Raw genomic sequence first — 20,810 nt, 5'->3', positions numbered from 1 at the left:
ACGCCAGGCCTCCCTGTCCTTCACCAACTCCCGGAGCTTGCTCAAACTCATGTCCATTGAGTCGGTGGTGCCATCCAACCATCTCATCCTCTGTCGTCCCCGTCTCCTCCTGCCTTCAGTCTTTCCCAGTGTCAGGGTCTTCTCAGATGAGTCAGTTCTTCTCATCAGGTGGCCAAAGTATTGGAGCTTCAGCTTCAGCATCAGTCCTTCCAATGAATATTCAGGGTTGATTTCCTTTAGGATGGACTTGTTTGATATTGCAGTCCAAGGGACTCTCAAGAGTCTTCTCCAGCACCACAGTTTGAAAGCATCAATTTTTCAGTGCCCAGCCTTCTTAATGGTCCATCTTTCACCATGACTACTGGAAAAAGACACTCAGAGCTTAATTCCTGCCAAATCTGAACAACATTCAGGTGATTACGATCTCATACATTTAGCCATGGATTTTGTTGCTTTTCCCTTTTCTTAATGGTTCAAGAGTCTGGAAATAGCAGAGCTACTGCTGTCTGAAAACTGTTTATATGGCTTCAAGACCAGTTCTAAGAAGGGATTGTTAATGTTAAGGATCCTAAGAAGGGATTGTTAAGATGTTATTGGGATGAGATTTGTAGCCATGTTTTGCAGACTGAGTTTTGTTTTGTGTGTGTGTGTGTTTTTTTTTATCCCAGATACGTGTGGTTTCCCATCGTCTCTGATATAATCCAATTCAAGAGAAATTTTAAAATAAACTTGACAGATGCTCATGGGCATAAATTTATTTTGGGACTTGTGAACGAGAGCAATTCTGCCCCAATGTGAGATTTTTCTTTTAGCTTTTTATTTGAAGTAAGAGCTAAGTTGTCCCTCTAGAACAGTTCACATCCTCAGGCCCAGATCTGACTGTCAGCATCAGCTCAGGTTATTACGGTCACCAGGCCTTGGTCTTCCAGCCTCTAGGCTGAGAGAATTCAATTTTGGTAGTTCGTACACCATTCAGTGTTCAGTGCTTGAAGTCCTGAGCTGGCTGAGATGTGGCATTTGTAAGGAGGGGGTCAAGGCCCTGCTGGTGGGCCTCGGTTTGATTCTCGGCTCCAGTCTGCTCAGGACCCCTGGGGCTGGGTCACAGCACCATCTCCAAAGCACCTCTGGTTCCAGGGCCGGGGTATCAGGGTTTTTTGTGTAATTTCTGCACCCCATGTGACTGTGGGAACTCTGAAGGCCTGTCTGCCCCACCACAGTAGACATTGTTAATACGGCTGTAAACACAAGGAATACTGCAGCCAAGATCAAAGTCAACTTGACCTTGAGACGGCTGGTGGAGTTGTTCAAATTCTTGACTGTAATACTGAAGGGTGTAACGTGCTAACTCAGGAAGAAGGACCGGAAGGAGGGTGGACAGATGAGGCCGGAGCTGAGGCCCAGGTGGCCTGGTTGCAGGGGGCGTGGTCAGGACCAGCCCAGCACAGTGGCGCCTGCAGGGGCAGAGGCGGCCACAGTGAGGTGCTCAGCTTGTGTGTGAATGACAGAAGGCTCCAGGGCTGATCCAGATTTTATGTCGCCTGAGAGACAGATGGGTGTCATGGCAGGACAAGTATGCCTTCGTTGGATTTGAAGTTACATTGTGAAATCCAGGTGGCCTTAGACACAGCAACGTATTAAGTACAGAATTTCAGCACAGATTCAAGGCCACTACAGGGCGCCTAGAAATGCCAGAGCTGCAGGCCTGTACACAATGCATATGGGAGTGACCGCTGGCTGCACGAGGCAGAGGTTGCTAGCGTTAGTTCTCTGTCAAGGGACTTGGAAAAGGGGACACCCACCCAGCAGGTTCAGAAGTGCCCACCTGTTCAGGTTCCTCTGGCCCCTGCCGTGGAAATCTGCTTCCACTGACAGAATATTCAAGCTATGGACCCATAGCGCTTCCCCGGCCTTTCCATGGAAACCACTCCACTCATCTCTTCTCTGATCAGGCTGATGAAGCAGTCCCGCCTGCGTGCCGTTTAGAGTATGTGCTTTTTTAAGCTGCGCTGCCTGAGTGGGGACCCTGCAGGCCTCTGGTCGCAGCATGTGGGATCTAGTCCCTGAACAGGGATCGAGCCCGGGGCCTCCTATTGAGAGTGCAGGCTTAGCCCCTGGACCACCAGGGAAGCCCCCTGGTGTTGTATTGTTTAAAATAACAAAATCCACTTTCTTTGGGAGAAAGAGACAGCTGGGGGTCTGGGATGAGCCTGTGCTCGTGTGATGAGAACATGGGAGCCGGCCAGGGCCTCGGGAGGGGGGCAGTGACCTCGGGATGGGGCCATGAGCTCGGGAGGGGGCCGTGAGCTCGGGATGGGGCCGTGAGCTCGGGAGGGGGCCAGGGCCTCGGGAGGGGGCCGTGAGCTCGGGAGGGGGCCATGAGATCGGGAGGGGGCCGTGAGCTCGGGAGGGGGCCTGGGGCCTCGGAGCGGGCCGTGAGCTCGGGAGGGGGCAGTGACTGTGGGAGGCGGTCTGTGAGCTCGGGAGGGGTCCGGGGCCTCTGTGCAGCCTTGTGACCTGGACTCACGGCACCACGTGGAGCGGGGATGGATTCTCGGCTGTCAGTGGTTCCTGGCAGGGACCCCACTCAGGCTCCACAGGGACCCCGGCTTGTGTGTTTGCCCCCACATATACCTGTTGCTGGAATCGCCTGGTAAAGGGCACACCGCTGTCCCGGTGAGACTGGGCTCCAGCGCCCGGTGGTGCTCTTGGTGAAGCTCGAGGCCCCGCACGGTCTGGTCCAAGTTCTTCTGGGTTCTGACCGTGTGGGCACTGGCCGAGGTTCGGTCAGAGCACAGCAGTCATTTCCGCAGGAGCTCAGGCTGGATGGACGCGGAGTCAGGAGATGGAGAAGGAAAGCGGGGAGCAGGCGGGGAGCAGGCGGGGAGCAGGCGGAGAACAGGCGTGGGGGGCCACCCCTGTGCCCTGCTCTTCACGCCCCCGCCCCGCCCCGCCCCGCCAAGTTCATGTGGTGAAGCCCTGCCCCTGCTGTGGCTGAATTTGTGGGAAGAGCTGAATGAGCCCCAGGGTGGGGTCTGCCCCCGTGGGGGTGGCCTCGTAGGAGAGAGAGCCTCCAGGCGCACGAGGGGTGGAAGGGCACGTGAGCACATGGTGAGCACCCTGGCGGCCAGACGGGAAGTGGCCTCAGCAGAGCCGAGCTGCGCCCTGACCTTGGACTTGAGCCTCCGGCTGTGTGGTTACCCACCACCCCGACCCCAGTCTATGAGCAGCTGGAGCCCACAGGCATGGGGCCGAAGGCTGGCTGGCCTCTAATGAATTTGCCCCTGGAAACAGCCCCAGGGACGAGCAGGGTTGGGGGGCAGCCAGGCACCTGGCTCTGGGTCCTGACCCCGACTCCTGCCCCTGCCAGGCGTGGGTGAGGGCTGGGCCATGGGCCCATGGAGTTCTGGTCCCTTCCACGGGCCGCCTCCTCCCAGTGACCTCAGGCCGCCCACCAGATGCCTCTGGTCCCTGAGCTCTGTGGTTGGTTGGGACGATGGGACATTGAGCCAGATGCCCTGTCCCCTCTGGGTAGTGCAGACGGACTAACTCTGACCGCAGCTCTCACAAATGTTAGAATGGCCCCGGAATGTAGTTTGGATTAATCAAGCGTAAGCACAGAACGTGCTGTACACATAGACGCTTTTGCTCTGTGGTCTATAAAAGGTCCATAAGGAAAACGTCTGCCATGAGTTGATTCTCCTGCAGGCGTCTCATGTAATAAAAGGGGATGGAAGTCACACGTGTTTTATTTCCATCGCAGCTCGTCACAGCCACCTTGGACGGCAAGCTTCAGCTGTTTCAGGCCCAGTGATGCTGACCCACGGGCTGGGCACCGCCTCGGCCAGAGCGTGGCCTGAGTCTGGGTCCTCGACCTGAGAGACGCCGGCAGTGTCTACACCACCTGCCCGTCTGAGCCACCCTCACAGCTGTGGCCCACCTACTCCTTGCTGGGGATTCCCTGCCCTGGAAAAATGGAAATGGTGTACAGCACCTCTGCACAGAATCTGGTCAAGTTAAAATAGAATGTTCTTCAATAAAAAATAATCTAGTATTTTGTTCATAATTTAGTCTTTGCAGAGAGAGGAGGGTGAGAGAGACAGGGAGACTTCACTGGGCTGGTGGGAACGCAGCCGTGCTGGTCCTAAGCCCTGGCCTTCTGGTGGTTGTTCCCCAGCTTTGCTGGGGGAGCCAGCCTCTGCTGGGGCCTCCACCCTCACACACCCCTTGGCTTCTGGGCTCCCCCCACCACCGAAGGACTGTCCAGCGGGGACAGCATCCAGTCACCCTCACATGATTCCTCGGAGATGTACCTGCCTCCAGAGACCCCAGAACCAAGCCTTTCTTGAGCCCCAGAAGAATCAGGATGCTTCTAGAACTCTTCCAGATACAAGCGCCAACAACACTGGAGACCGTCCGTGGGGAAATGCCCCAGGAAGCTCTAGTGTTCCCCATCCCACCAGGAACCCGATAGCCCCCCGCCCACCCCCACGCCCCCTGCTCCCCGGAGACTGACTGCCCCCGGTCCTCAGAAACACCCGGGGCTGATTTCCTGGGCTCCCTATTGCAGTTTCATTGACCAGAGATATACACATTTCTTCTTGCAGTTTCCAAGGAGCAAAATTTTAGAATAAGTAATTTTAATTTTTCAAACATTCAGAGTTATCCAGACATTTTAATCCATTTATAGTAACTATATTGTTCTTCTTTGCTAAAATAAAATTACCTTAAAACTAGTTTAAAATAAGCAAGTGAAGCAGTCTATGGGCACGTGAGCTCATGGAATCTTGTTTAATATTCTTAATTCCAGCTACATCATTTAAAATTTTAACTCTTTTATATCATCCTTAATTCTGATAAAATACCCGTTGAGCAGGAGTCGCTGTCTTTACCTTCACGCGCACAGTTCGCCGTGTCCACTGCAGTCTCGCTGCTGTGCCGCGGCCACCAGCGTCCATCTCGAGCTTCTCCTCATGCAAAACTGACGTCCCGTCTCCGTGAGACTCTGACTCCTGCCCCCCCAGCTCTGGCACCCACCGCTCCAATTCCTATCATTCGGCCATGACGCGACTCCTCCAGGGACCTTGTGTGAGTAGAAGCAGCCGGTGTTTGTCCCTTTGTGACTGGCTCATTCCACGGAGCATGATGAGCTCAGGGTCCCTCTGTGCTGTTGCGGGTGTCAGGATTTTCGTCCGTTTTAAGGCTGAGTGCTGCTATTCCGTTGCATGGATGGACCACATTTTTCTTGTTTGTTCATCCGTCGATGGACACCTGGGTTGCTTCCGCACTTCAGCTACTGTGAGCTGCCCTGCTGTGAACACTGGCTTCCAAGTGGCTGTTTAAGATATTGCTTCCAATTCTTTTGGATAAACACCTGGAGGTGGAGTTGCTGGATCATGTGGTAATTCTTGTTTAATTTTTTGAGAAGCCTCAAAGCATCTGTACCAGTTTGCATTCCCACCAACAGTGCACCAGATTCTATTGTTTTTAATATGCCAGTTTTGTGTATGACTTTTTCTATTAAATGTTAGTTTCTGTTATATATTGCTTTCATTTTTAGATAAATTTTTCCAAAAGTCCTGATTGCAGTTATATCAAATGTGACTTTAAGAAAAATACATTTTAAATTATTTAATGTGAATAATAGCTAAATAATATTTTAAAGAAAAACACTGACATGGAGATTTATCAAGGGAAAGTGTAGGAGAAAGTAAATTTGGAAAAGCTGCTGCTGGGATAATAATGGCCATGTCAGACGGAAGCGCGACAATGTCAAGAATTACTTACACAGGAGTGGATGAACTGATGAGGATAATTATGATTTTGTGACTTTTTTTTGAAAATTTTTGATTCTTTAATCTTGATTTTTCCAGATTTAAAGAAATCTCTTAAACTATGACTTATAACAAGCGATTTGGTAAAGTATAACTTTGTGAACAAAGATGAAACATTTATCTTTTTTTCTCTCTACCTGATCTCCCAGGACCAGAAAACTCTCAGCACTCTTATTTTTATGGCAGGATAGTTAAGTTAAGCAAGAATCTTTGTGCGCTAAGTCACTGCAACCATGTCCGGCCCTCTGTGATACCGTGGACTGGCCTGCCAGGCTCCTCTGCCCTTGGGATTCTCCAGGCAAAGACGCTGCAGTGGGTTGCTGTTTCCTCTTCCAGGGGATCTTCCTGCCCCAGGGACTGAACCCTCAGTCTCATGTCTCCCGCATTGGCAGGTGGGTTCTTTACCATTAGTGCCACCTGGGAAACCCGTTCTTCTTATAACAGGGCACAGTTGGAAACACTGTTTAATTACCAAACTTTGACTAGGAAGTATTGAGACTGTGTGCAGACTCAGCTATGACCAGACAGTTTGCAAAACCAGCCTGACAGTTTGTTTACTGGGTTCCTGGCAGCCTTATCAGGTGAGGAAGGGAGGTCACTTCTGGGCAGGTACAGGAAGCTCAGGATATTTTGGGGACCTTGAGAAGAGAGGAATTAACCCAAATCTGTAAGGATCACAGACAAAGTCTAATGGTAAATTTTAGCCTCCAGAGGCTTTTAAGTTCAATCTGAGATTCCTAGTGAGCAGATTCTGCAAAGCAGACATTAAAGAACCAAAACGGTCAGTTGGAATGCTTGCTGCACTTATATAAATAACCCAATTTATTGAAACTACATTTAGTTTGTAAACAAATTAGTCTTACTATGTTTTCTTCAATAGAAATGGGGATAATCATAGAAAGGAAAAATGTTTCTGTAGAAAGTTTACAGTTGTGGATATCAGATTCTAGTTCTGTTAATTGTATTTGAGGTTTCGGTTTTGGACCTGTAAACTGGACTAGATCCAAAAACTTCCCTCTTTCCTCTAATCTCAGGCCTCAGCTCTCCAAACTAATGTTCCCAATTTGTCTCCCACCCTCTGACTTGGAATCATTAAGAACTAAAATGCCCTTTTCCTGAAGCCATGTAAGCTAAAGTTGGGTAATTTGATATAAACTTGGAGAAATCACAGCAGCTCGTGTTGCCTTAGCAGCTCCGTGCCTGTCTCTGTGTGGTCACTCAGCTGCAAACAGAGACGCTCTCAGATTGCCCCTGCAGGCCTCACTCCATCTGAAGATGCTTCAAACCCAACATCTAGAAATTTTGACTGGCGGCCTTAGAACTCTGCAAATGGGACTATTGTCTGTTCCAATCACTAAGCCTTGTTTTTCCTTTGTTTCCATGGAAGCACTTCTTATTAAGTTCAGTTTGGTTCAGTTGCTCAGTCGTGTCTGACTCTTTGCGACCCCATGGATTACAGCACACCAGGTCTCCCCATCCATCAGCAACTCCAGGAGTTCACTCAAAATTTATTACTTATTAATTAAAACCTTCTGCAAATATGTGCACCCTATAGGCCCAATGTCCACCTACATCGCCACTCCCTGAAAAGAGACACAACCTCTGACTGCACTGACCTACTCTCAGGACAAGGAGGGTGAGACAACCCACCAACTCAGAACAGGTTCCAACCTGCTTACACCAGGTGGTCAAGACAGTAAAGTGCTCCACAGTGTCCCCCAAATCTTCCACCAGATTCCTTGGGCCCCAAGGTCACTGACTTAGTTTTATTGCAGGACCCTTCAAGTTTGGCACAGTTGTTCTAGATTGAATTTCAGACTCCTGTCTGTGTAGTTATTACAGGGTTTGTGACTAGAGTCGTGTTCAGATCCGTGCTCTCTGAGTTGCAGTGCCCCCTCCCCCTGACTTCACGCATAACCTACCTGGGTGGTCTCATCCCCACCATCCTCACAGTTGATTCTGATGACTTGGCATTACAGGGTGGGTTGAGCCTAACAGGTGGGATTTTTCTTTTTTGTAGTGCAAGCGCCTGACTTCAGCTTCAGTTGCTAAGACTCTCACCTCAAAATGGGCATCAGCTTCAAGGAAGGCTTCCTGGGAAAAGGGCCAGCCCACCTCCCCTACGGAGGTGCCCTTGTTTGCAAGACCTTGTTTGATTTCAGTGACTGGTCATTGGACCACCTGATTTTTCTCTCTTCCTGCATTTTAAATTCCTGCTCTTATGTTTTAAATCCCCTGGTAAAGAGGGAGCCCAGGAAAAGCCCAGGTCCCCAACCGGAGCCCCACTAAAGGTAGGACCACAGGCTTGTCCTCACAGGACCCTTCTCTGCCTCCCTCCTTCCGTCTGTCTCTCCTTGCCCTGACCTTGCAGTGTGGCACCAGCTGTGCCCTGTAATTCCAGGTCCCATAAGTAACGAACCTCTAGTTTCGCGTTTCCCAATAGCAGTGCTCAGGGGCGTCCTGCAGTCAGAATGAGAACCACAAGGGCCGGTCCCGTCACAGTGCTGGTTATTGACAGGCTGGAACTGGCTCGCAGTCGCGGCTAAGGCTCCTTTTCGGTATTTGAAAGATAGACTGACTCATGCTGTGCGGCATATGTCATGGGTTTGCACAACTCTTGGCATGCCATATCTTTCTAAACAACAAAGCAAGAATGTGATATGGTCCACCCAAGCCTTGCCGCAGAGGGGGTGGTCTAAACAAATTCTGGAATAAACAATTTCTGCTCATTTATGACATTCTGTTTAAAGGCATTCTTTTCAGATGTGGGAGTGCATTCCTTTTCATTAGTAGAAGTGACTTTGGATTTTGGACTTTGGGAGGAAGGTGCCTGGGTGTTTTCATAATAAAGGTTCTATTATTAGTGTTTTGCAAGTGGTTGACAGATAAACAGTGGAAAGGATGAAAGCTGTGACATGCTGACACCTACAGACGCCTCCGTTGGAAGGAGGGGTTCAAGTGGGGTGCGGACAACTCAACATTTGAAAGGATAGCTTTGCAGATATCGGGTAGCAATCTTGGTGCTGGCACTGTTAGACTGAACCGTATTAAATTACCAGTGTTTGCTAGACTGGCGCTGGATTGGTGCTCTTATTGTCCGAGTGACCACCTCTTCTCTACACCTGCTCCCTTTCTCAGGGAGCGCGGCAGTCAGGGGTGTCCGCCCAGTGACCTGGGTGCCTGCAGGCTGCGATCCACTGTGGGCACATCGCGGGCTACGACCCCCGAGGTCATTAACAGCTGTCACATGTCATTTGAATTTCAGTAGCAACTGTTTGTAGAGAGAAGCTCCAAGCTGAATCGCTATGTACTAGATTTCTAGTTACCCATCTGGATAACAAAACACACTACTGGCAGGAAGAGAAGGAAAATGACAAACACGCAGCAGAATGAGTGTGCAGGCCGTACACTTTCTCTCTGAAAATGCGAGACTCAGTAAAGGCGTCTTCCACGCTGGGAGCTTGGTCTCCCGTGGGCACAGCGTCGCGTCCTCTGACGCAGTTTTGCCGGTAGCGCTCAGCCCCCAGTCTGCGCACCCGGGCTGCGTCCCCACGTCTTCCTGGGAGTGTCTCAGGCTTGACCCCTACTCTCTAGCCGTCGCCGCCTGTCTGATGCCCTCCTGCCCTCCTGCCGCAGCCTTTCTTTACGGGACGGCCTTCAAACGTCCAGCAGCCTCGTCTTCTCCAGGGAGGACCCTGCTTTTGTAGATTATAGATATTGACTAGCCAGCACAAAAATGATCAACTTTCCACTAAAGAACCGATTGGATCTGGAGGGCCACACGTGATGCTGTGACAAGTCCCCGGGCGCATCAAGTAACATTCCAGCTGTAGTAAACAAGCCCTGGGTGGCTGAAACACATCTCAGATAGGTGAGAAAATATGAAAATGAAAACCTTCCTAAGTGAAACCACACTGATTTACTTTCTACCGCAAAACATGCAAAGTAGCATGTTTCTTCCAAAGATGTGAAATGCATCCATGCAGTATGCTCTAGCTGTTGTAAAGGAGACTATATGAGACAGCTGGATGGCATCACGGACTTGATGGGCACGAGTCTGAGTGAACTCCGAGAGTTGGTGATGGACAGGGAGGCCTGGCATGCTGCGATTCATGGGGTCACAAAGGGTTGGACACGACTGAGCGACTGAACTGAACTGAACTGATACTTTGAAAATTTGGGGGTGAGATAACTAAGTTAACCATTTTTCTTTCTGAATGGAGAGAAACTTTTATCTTCAAAAGATAGCATTAGGGAAATCAATAAGCAAGTCACAGAATGGGAAAGAATGTTTACAGCACACATATCATACTAAAAGCTAGTGTCTGCATAACATAGAGAATTACTGTGTCGTTCAGTCACTAAGTCAGGTCTGACTCTGGAACCCCATGGACTGCAGCATGCCAGGCTCCTCTGGGTCCACTATGTCCTGGAGTTTGCTCAAATTCATGTCCATAAAGAACTAATATAATTTATTGTAAGAGATAAACAGCCAAAAATGGGCAGAGTAATTGAACAGTCACCTCAAGAAGACACACGAATGGCAGTATGAAGGGGAAATTGCTCAACACCATTACTCATCAGGGAAAAGCAATTAAAGCCACAATGAGATCTTCCTGCACACTCACTAGAATGCCAAATAACTCAGAAAGACTGACAAGTGTTGTCAAGGATTTGACCATAACTCTCAAAGACGGCCAATAGAGTGTAAAATGGAATGGTTTAGGGAAATATTTGGCACTTTTTAAAAAAGTTAAGCACACATTTTCCCTGTGTCTCAAAAATTCCACTTCCAGATATTCATCTGAGAGAGAGAACGCACATGTCCACAGATCGCCTTGCATGGGGATGTTCACAGAAGCTTTGTCACAGAATCAGAACGAGAGTGAGCCCTGAGTCTGTCCCCAGGATAGTGGAGGCCCTCTGGCTGTGTACACAGGGCACACTTCTTACTGATAGAGGTGCTCACTTCTGACACACAGTGACATTGATGGATCTCAACTATTATTATCCCAAGTGGAAGAAGCCGGAGAGAAAAGAGTACACAGTGTATGACAAATTTATAGGAAGTCCCAGAAGAGTTCAACCAAGCCTGTGACAAGGAATCCGATGGCATCCAGGCCTGTCCGGGGAGGGACAGAAGCACCTTCTGGGGTGGCAGGCACGCCTTCTGTCCCCCATGTGGATTCCTTGAGTGGACACATTTGTCAAAACAGAACATGCCACTGTATGTAGTGTTGTTTCAATAAAATGTTTCTTAAAAGACAGACGCAGATGTGTGGGGCTGTTTCCAGTACAGGCTGGGTAGTGGACGTGATAGGACAGCAATATCAGCAGTAAACTGGGTCTAACTTGCTGCTGCGCCACCCACCCCCTTACTCCCGCACCCATGGGCTCCGGGCACTGCTCTGGGGCCTGGGGCACGCGGTGCGGTGAGGCACTCAGTCCTGAGGACCCCCCGCCTCCATCTCGGGGGCTTTGGTGGCAGCAGAGCTGCTCACTGGGGATGGCTGGGCTCATTCCTGCCGAGCAGCAGCCATGACTGTCCTGGGGTTTTCTTACAGCCCACCATTCAGAAGCCAGAGCTCTAATTCCAGTAGCTGTAAGTGTGAGAAGCAGATACTGATGAGTGAGCATTCTGGAAGAGGAGCATTCTTAACTCCGGCGCTGGCGTCGTCTGCCTCCCTCCCTGCTGCTCCAGCATCGCTGCGACTCCGGGGCACACGGGCCTTCCCGCGACAGCTCCTGCCCCTGCCCCTCAGTTGGTTTACAGAACTGTCCTGGATGGACATGAGTGTGCACCTCCTTCTCCTCCGTCCCAGGAACGCTGTCCTAGGTTGGAGGGTCCACCTCTCTGTCCCCATCCTCCAAGCCCCCACTCTCCTGTGTGCATGAAAACTCCCCTCCTCCATCTGCGTCTTGTTCTTCCTAATGTCTTCAGCCTTTGATGCTGAAGTGCTGACTGGATGACATTCGGGTGAGAGGCGGCAGGGCTGGGCCCTAGGAGTGTGTCGCTTATACGGGCCCTTCAGAACCACAGTTCTGCAGGCGCTGCCGGGCACAGGACTCAGTGTGGCCCAACGGCTTTTTGTTTCCACGCTGCCCAGTTCCATACTGAGTTTTCTCTCCCCTATTGCAGTAGCTCAGATAAAATCTGTCTTGCTGTTTTAACAAATGTGCAGCACATGACATACATATATATAATAATGTAAGTGCATATGCCGTATCGGTGCAATATCCAACTGATGTGGTCATTTTCATTTCCTTAATGCCTGCTGGATATTCCATCTGCCAACCCCAGAAGCAGCTCAGACTGACCTCATCAGCTGGGCTTGTTCTCTGTCATCTCCAGCTGCCTTCTCTCAGGGTTCTGTTCTGTCGGCGGCCTCATCACCCACCCATTCATACTAGCTAGAGACCTCGGAAGCCCCTCTGACACCTCTGTGCTGGGCCTCACCTCCTCTCCATCCACGTCTCAGTAAACAAACCCATTTTGAGATTAGTTCAAAGATTATCAAACTGAATTTAAGGAGCTAGAGACGGGCTCATCCACTGAGCAGCCACAGCAGAAGCCGCCATGTTTGGGTGCGGTGAGGCAAAGGGAGCCGAAGAGATGCCGCCTTCGTGCTCTCAAGAGGCTCACATCTGACCACACGGAGACGAGACTGATCCAGGTGACTGTCAGGTCAGACAGCTCCCATTGCAGATGGATGCTCCTGTGCGTAGACATTAGTAATTGTTGAAGCCCCAGTAGAATCCCTGAAGAGAAATTCTTGGAAGAACACAATTTGTCCTGAAGGCAGTACCGTAACAAGTATCTGGATGGGTATCAAAAGCAGTGTTTGAAACAGATGAGGTCGATGGAAACCCCACCTGCATCTGTCCAACCATGAGTCCTGAGGGTGCAGTCAGAGGAGACGGGAGGCTGAGAACCAAGAGTTCATTCTGGAAACCTGAGGTTCAAGGAGTACACAGTTTTAATCACAGAAAGAAGCTCTGTATATTAACAAAATATTCCTGTAGCTTTAATCCCACACTACAAGTGCTATCTAAATGGTGAATTAGTAAAATCCAAGCCATACTGGTCCATCTAGTTTTATCTTTATGAGAAGAAACAAAATCTGAAGACCACTCTGGAATTTTAAGTTGCCTGACTGCTTAATGAAGTTTAACCAAATGTTTTAAAGCAAAAGAATGAATTAAGAAAAAAAAAAATTTTGTGAGAGATTGTTTGCAGATTTGTTTCTGATAGTATTGATTTACAAACATTGTTTCACTTAACTGACATATATGAGGTTCAAAGTGCATATAATGAAATGTATTAACATGTAGTGAAAAAGTTCACAAATGTAAAGCTAAAGTCCAGCTTTGGAAAAGTAATGTTAAAGATGACTTTGCACTCAGGTGTAGTTGGTGTTACAATTTGAAGCCAAAAGAACAAAATTCATAGAGAAATATCTGTGTATTCATGGGGAAGAGTTTCATTATTTTGAAATCCTTGAACTTTAAAGATCCACTGAATTATAGAAATCCATTTGCACTTTCAAATTTCAACTACCTCTGTCAATGAGAGAAAAAAGTAAGTTAATAAATGATCGCACATTTGAAGTCTATTTTAATGAGATCAATTTTTCCAATTTTGTTTAATGGCAAGACGGAACATTCAGTCAATTAGAGGAAGTGATAACTTGTCTGCTCAGGAGAACAAGGACTGTTGTTTGTTAACCAATGGTGATTATCAGAATGATTCAGTACAAATTCTGAGTCAACAGATCGCTGTAGCCAATTTATTTACAAAGCCTGATGTAAAAGAGTGCTATCTGCAAGAACACACTAAAGTTTTCATGAAAGTTTGAGAAGGTAGTTTTGGAAGAGTCATTCATTCTCAGCATTCAAGACCGTCGTGAATGTTTTAACTTTTCTTTCAAGGTCATAGAATATAAGGAACAGAGGAACGAGCTTTTGATCGTCTTGCCCACGCAGACGCTCCTGCGTCCCCCGGGTTGCCGCCGAACACCAGCTGGACAGGTGTTTCTGTGTGGTGGCCGCGTGGGAGCTTGGAAGCCCTGAGGCGCTGGCAGAGGCCAGGGCCTGCTCGTGGCCTGCCCCCACCTTCGCAGCTCACCTGACCCTCCTGGCCAGGATCTGAGCCATGTCCCTGAACAATCACCCTTGCCCCCACAGCCCCTCGGCACCTGAGAGCCCCACGCTTTAGAGCTCACCCAAGCCGGTGCCCCCAGGCCCTCCCTGTCTGGGACCCAGAAGGCTGCCATCAGCTCTGTCCCCCTAGCCTGTGCTGGACGTCACGACCCTACATCTCCGGCAGCTCCATGGGGCAGTTCTGCTTTGCAGAGTAGCGGGGGCCTGAGCCCGGCCCTCCACGCAGTCCCGCCGCGCACACGGGCGAGGCCGGCTCTCTGGTCTTCAGACGCCATGGTGTTTCTCTAAACGGCAGGGCCTGCTCGTGAGTAAACCACACCCATGGTGAAGCCACACGCGTGAAAACAGACTTGGGGGGCCGTGTGGGTAGCAGCGAGAGTGGGGCCCCTGACACTGCCACCTTCGCCCTCGCACCCACCCCACCGTGCGAGGACTCGGGGGCTCATGAGTTCATGGAAGTGAAACTTTCCACTCGCCCAGCCCAGGTCAGGGGTTCAGCCGTCACCTGCTGCTGCTGGACTGTGCGGGGCCCCAGGGGCCGCGGGCGGCCACAGCCCCACCTCCGGCTGCAGCCAGGAGGCCCTGGGCCAGACCCCCGCTGGGCGGGCCGGCAGGCCGAAGACAGGTGCAGGGGCTGGCGTGGGAGCCACGCTCTGCACAGTACGCCTCGGCCCTGGAGTCACACGTGGCGAGGGAGGGTTCCACGCCGATGACTAATCTTGTTTTTAAATTTCCATTTGTAATAATAACAACAGTGCCTAACACCAGAGAGTACTGCTGGGTGCTAGGCACCACTCAAAACATGCTTCTGTGCACCAGTGACCTCATCCAGGCCTCCTGCCGATTACTGACCCCATTTTACAGCCAGGGAGACTGAGCCTGAGGATGGTGCCTGTGGCCTGAGACCTGGATGTGGGGCCAGGACAGCCCCGACCCAGGGTTGAGGCTCACAGTCACGAGGCAGAGCGGAGACCCCAGAAACATCTCCAGTAAGCATGTGTTAGGGATTTCCCAATAGCAGAGGGAGCCAGGCTCGCTTCAGTCACACTGAAGTTTTCCATTCACTCTGCACTAAGGCAAAGCCAGCAATGTTAGAAACTTGAGAACTAGGCCTCAAAGCCAGAGTCAGCGTATGGCTCCTCTTCTGATGGTGATTTGGTATTGTTTCATCCTCCCAGCTCCAGCCAAACATGATAGGCTTGGGTTCTCTGTATCTGAAGATGCTCACGGGGGCAAGCCTGGCCTCCCTGGGTGCCCAATCCCCTTCTAAGCAGCAACACACCTAATCGTCGCCTGAGGCTACAGGGGAGGATTGAACTGGGCTCCCCCGTTAGTCCCGAGTCTCCCGGCAGAGAAGGGGCAGAAGACGAGGTGGGGCAGCAGGTGCCTGTGCCGCTGAGCCTCGACCCGAGGCCGGGAGTGGAGCTGGGGTCTCACCCGGGAAGGCGCCCGCTCTCCAGGGCTGGCTGCTGCTGTGCAGGTCCTTAACCTCGATTTCACCCTCAAGGCTGCAAAGTCTAAACCACTGCAGACCAAGGCCTGCCCTCCCCTGAGGACGTGCTGCTCCCGAGGGGGCTGACCTCAGACCCAGGTTTCCCAAATGCAGCTGGGACGCGGGCAGTCCCCTGGGCTCGGCAGCATCACTGCGCTGGGCAGCTGACAGGACACCCAGAAACGCTTCTCCAGCTTCACAGGAAGCCCATTCATACTGGGGGCCCCTGACGCCATCCATCGGGGTCATCTCTGCTGCCAACACCCTGAGCCACAAACGGCGCCAGGAGGAGAGCGGGATGTGAAATCCTGAGTGACCTGGGAACAGGGTAGAAGAGGAGGAGGTAGTGGTGGGTGGGGAGCACTTGCAGACTCGTGCGGATGTGGTTCTTATTCCGGTGATCTTGGCAGTTACCTGAGTCTAAACTATTAGCCTCAGGAGAACATGCTGTGAGGACACAGAATGGCGTCCCATGAGACCCACGCCACCAGATGTGACTGACACCGTGATGGAGACAGCAAAGGCTCAGAGGCGATACCATGCCTCTGTCCAGTGTCAGCATAAGTGTCCTAATCACGTGCGGAGAAACAAACAAACGGAAGGCCGAACTGGCGCTTTGTGTGCAGCCGACTCCTTCAAAGGCTTCCTGCTGCTGGGTTTGTGTCTGAATGCCCGTTCCGCGGAGTCACCTATGCTGCGACAGCAGCAGCCTCTCCCGCACCCAGAAACACTCTCCCAGCTGGTCACGGAGCTCAGAGTCCTACCAGTAAGACTCAGTTTGAAATTGAAACTCCAAGACTTGGGCCACCTGATGTGAAGAGCTGACTCATTTGAAAAGACCCTGATGCTGGGAAAGATTGAAGGCAGAAGAAGGGGACGACAGAGGATGAGATGGTTGCGTGGCATCACTGATTCGATGGGCATGGGTTTGGGTAAACTCCGGGAGTTGGTGATGGATAGGGAGGCCTGGTGTGCTGCGGTTCATGGGGTCGCAAAGAGTTGGACACGACTAAGCGACTGAACTGAACTACTCTTTTGAGTTCATAATAATTACGGTAGATGGGGACAGCTCTGTGGCAGAAGGAGCCGAGAGCTTGGTTCGGGAGTGTCAGTCAAGTGTCTCCCATGCTGTGTCGAGCTATTTCCTGTCCCTGTCCCTGTGGTGGCTGTTTCTGTGGGAACTGCCTCCGAGGCGTCCATTCTTTCTGTGGGTCTTTAATAAGCCCCTACCAGGCCCCAGAGGCTGGGGACGCAGGGCTGTCCACGCCCAACCCCCTCTTCCTCTCGCACATCAACATATCTGGCTCTCCAGAGATCCTGCTGGCGTGGCCTCCGCAGGTGTCCTCAGTCTGGCCTCACAGGCCCCCCTCACTGCCGTGAGCCAACCAAACACTGATGCTCGTCACTGAGCCTCTTCCCAGGCCTCTTGGCGGCTCCTGCCCCGCATAAGACAGGCTGATGCTCACATCCCTTCTGTTCTCCTGGGCACACGCTCCTGAGCCCCAGCTTTCTTGAAGATGGGAGCGGCCCACGGCTGCATCTGGGCCAGGATATGGTAGGGCGGCCACACTCCTAGACTGACTTCCACAGCCCCAGGGACACAACTCCTGTTTCTGCCCTTCTGCAGCTCAGACCAGGGGACCCGGGTGACCAAAGGGACCTGGTCCTGAAACATGACTTGCAGGAAAGCCACTCATCTGGAAAACTGGTTTTGACCCATAAACACACAGTTGGCCCCACACCATTGCTCAGCTCTGACGCCAGCTAGAATAGTCTTGGGAGTGCTTACGGAAACTTGTCTCATCATCTCATCTCCTCATCTCTTGGGCGAGCACACCAGGCTTCTTCCAGCTGCCCTGTCTCCCTGCACCCCACAGCCAGGCATGAGCCACTCTGCTCAATTAAGGGAGGACTGAGCAGAACAGTGATGTTATGAATGTGTTCACTCCCTCCGAGGGCTTCATCTGACCCCGGCTGCTCACGCTGTGAACTGAGAAGTCCTGAGCGTCAGCCACGCAGCTCAGATTTCCTGACCTGCATCCACAGCACAAAGGCCACAGGAGGTGCTTTCGGAAGGAGATCCTGTGATCACATGCGTGTGGGAGATGCTGCCCATCTCTTTCTTAAGAGCTTCAACACTAGTGGTGGTGTATGGTGTCCAGAACTGCATCACGGCCCCACAGCCTAAACGTTTCTCTAAGCCTTCTGACACGACTTAACTTTCTTTCCCTGGCTCGTTGTGTTTGGTTCGTTCATAGACTGTGAGCCCATGCAGGAGAAGGTGCAAAAGACATCAGAGAGAGTGCAAGAGAGAGGCTTCCGCGGCGTGTGATGGAGAAAATACACGCCTAAGGGGTGGAGCTTCCACCGTGTTAAATATTTAGCAAAAAATAGATAGAAAACTGAGTGCTGTGCTTTCTGAATGACTTTATATTTTCCCCCAAGACTTCACCCAGATGGTTCAGTCTTCGTTGCATATCTGCAGAGACTGAAGGCGGGGATTAGACTCAGATATTCCAGGAAACGTCTAGTAAGTTTTGGTCGGCACTGCCCGTTGGGCCTCCTTGGTCTCCACTCCCGGCTGTGTGGAGGCCCCGGGAGCACAGACCTCTGTCCGCTGCGCGGCCCTCTGTTGCCCTCCCTCTCCCTCCCACCCCCAGAGCCGTGACGGCACTTAAAGCCACAGGTGCCTGCAGTCGAAGGAGAGCCTTGCCTCTCCTGGTCACAGAGTGGTTGCCCTGCCCCCAGCACATTCACCCCGAGCAGAGGCTCACCACGAGGGGCCATGATCGCTGCCCCCCACCAACCCTGTCCTCTGGGACCCCTCTTTGTTTCCACCAGCATCACTGCAACTTCCTTCTAGACTGGAAGACAGCAGCTCTGCCCAGCTACTTGTTTGGAGGCCAGAGCTAAATGGCTTCTAAGGGGGGCCCACTCTTGAGGGAGAGCCATGTGTTGCCCCTGGTCCAGTGCAAATGGCCTGCGCCCTTTCAGGCCGGGCGTCCGGGTCTCTGGGTGCCCCATCCACACTGGATGCCCGCCCCAGCAGGCACGTGGCGCCTGGCAGTTCCCTCGGCAGACTGGCGCCACCGCACTCCAGTGTCCAAGGATGGTCCAGCTGGGCCCCACACGGCCCTGGGCAGAGGGCACGGGGCAGACACCGCCGGTCACTGGGCAAATCCTGCCACGGCCCCTCTAGCACGGGTGGGCCAGCGGGCTGGAGCAGCGGCGGCGTCCGCGGTCTTCGCCAGGGAAGCGCGAGCTCCGCGCGGGCCGGACGCGCCTGAGAGGCGGGACGCGGACAGGAAAGGGCGGGAGGGGCTGGCGCCGCGAGACGTGACGGAGGCGGGGCCGCGGGGGCGGCGTGCGCGCGGCCGGGGGCGGAGGGCGGCGTGCGCGCGGCCGGGGGCGGAGGGCGGCGTGCGCGCGGCCGCGGGCCTCGGGGCGGCGTGCGCGCGGCCGGGGGCGGAGGGCGGCGTGCGCGCGGCCGCGGGCCTCGGGGCGGCGTGCGCGCGGCCGGGGGCGGAGGGCGGCGTGCGCGCGGCCGGGGGCGGAGGGCGGCGTGCGCGCGGCCGGGGGCGGAGGGCGGCGTGCGCGCGGCCCGCGCCGCCTGGGCGCGTCCCCGGCCGGGGGCGCGCGCTCCGGCCGGCGCCGCGGCGGGAGGCTCGGCCTCGCGCTCGTCCCGCCGGCGGCGCCTCGCAGGGCCGGCCGGCGGCGGGCGCGCGCCGGGCAGGTGCTTCCGGCGGCCGTCGAGGCGGCGCTGGGCCGGGAGGGTGGCCCTCCTCCCGGGACCGCCGGGCAGGCGGCGCTTCGGGGAGAGCGAGGCGAGGCTGGCGGCCTGGGAAGGGCGCTGCTGAGGACGGCGCGGCGGTGAGGCGGGGCCGCTGGGGAGGCCCGGGCGGGCCGCGCGGACTCTCGCTGGCCCTGGGCTGTCCGAGGGCCGCGCCGGGACCAGGACCCAGAGCGCCGCGGGCGAGGGGGCGCCCGGCGAACGCCCCACCGGCCTCCGCGGGGGCCGGGACCCCGGGCAGGGCCCCTCCAGCGGCCGCCCGGCTGCTCCCGCACATCCTGCTGCTTCAGGCTGAATGCCTGCTTCTCCCCGCCACCCAACCCAGGCTTCTGCAGCTTTGGGGTCCGAGCCGTCAGGAAGCTCCCTTGGGTTGAAGAGGGATGGGGCGGGGGGGGGGGGGGGGGGGGGAGTCGGGAGGTGCGTCCTGCAGGCACAGGCCCCTCCGTGGTCCAGCCGCTGTGCCACCTCCGAGCCAGAGGGACCCAGAGGCGCCGCTGCAGGGTTGGGGCCGAGTGTCGCGGGAACGTCCGCGTGACCCGGTCGGTAAGGCTGGCATGGCCTGCACCTGGTGGCCAGCTCTCTGTACCTTCTCATTTCCTCCAGTTGTTGGGTGACACCTGGACCTTTATCTGGTAACAAATAACAGCGGGGCTTGGCTTCTCACCCAGGTGATGCGTGATCCAAAAGAAACCGATGGAAGCCACACTGACGCTCAGTAGGCAAAGTGTCGTGCCGCTTTCGGATGGGAACCGGGGGTGGACGGGCGTGTCCACCTTGCTACAGCAGTTATTTCCACAGACGCCTCAGGATAATGCATTTCCAGAAAAAACTTGTTTTCAAAACTGATTTGAGTTCCAGCTCTGTGGCAGTAGCTCCCAGTGGCATCTCACATGTAATTCAGTTGATATACTCAGGGCAAAGCCAGTTTCCTTAATTTTCCAATTGATAATCCAGCTCAAATGGACATAATTAATAACACAAATCTTAATATTTAATCAGTTAGCAGAGTGCTTGTCAGAATTCCAAAGCTGAAATTTGCTCAAAAATTTAATTATTCTAAAGCTTGCTTATGCAATAAAACTAAGTGATTTTAACTCAAACTGACTATAGCTACTTTGGATTTTTTAAAATTGATTAATTGATTTTGCTTTACAATATTGAAGACGCTTACTCCTTGGAAGGAAAGTTATGACCAACCTAGATAGCATATTCAAAAGCAGAGACATTACTTTGCCAACAAAAGTCTGTCTAGTCAAGGCTATGGTTTTTCCAGTCATGTATGGATGTGAGAGTTGGACTGTGAAGAAGGCTGAGCGCCAAAGAATTGATGCATTTGAACTGTGGTGCTGGAGAAGACTCTTGAGAGTCCCTTGGACTGCAAGGAGATCCAACTAGTCCATTCTGAAGAAGATCAGCCCTGGGATTTCTTTGGAAGGAATGATGCTAAAGCTCCAGTACTTTGGCCACCTCATGCGAAGAGTTGACTCATTGGAAAAGACTCTGATGCTGGGAGGGATTGGGGGCAGGAGGAGAAGGG

The 20,810-nt window shown here is 52.9% G+C and overlaps 1 protein-coding gene across 1 annotated transcript in view; it reads left to right on the top strand.

Moving 5' to 3' along the window:
• Positions 1–4,044, top strand: part of WDR27 (WD repeat domain 27) — a 142,933-nt gene extending 138,889 nt beyond the window's left edge. Inside the window, 1 exon segment of the mRNA XM_052645900.1 lies at positions 3,761–4,044. Within this exon segment, the coding sequence (XP_052501860.1) occupies positions 3,761–3,811 (51 nt within the window). The 3' untranslated portion in view covers positions 3,812–4,044.
• Positions 4,045–20,810: the final 16,766 nt, after the last annotated feature.

Source organism: Budorcas taxicolor, chromosome 9 (genome assembly GCF_023091745.1).
Source record: "Budorcas taxicolor isolate Tak-1 chromosome 9, Takin1.1, whole genome shotgun sequence".
Lineage (NCBI taxonomy): Eukaryota > Metazoa > Chordata > Mammalia > Artiodactyla > Bovidae > Budorcas > Budorcas taxicolor.
The sequence above is the reverse complement of the archived record's forward strand: the minus strand, read 5'-3'. Positions and strand labels throughout refer to the sequence as shown.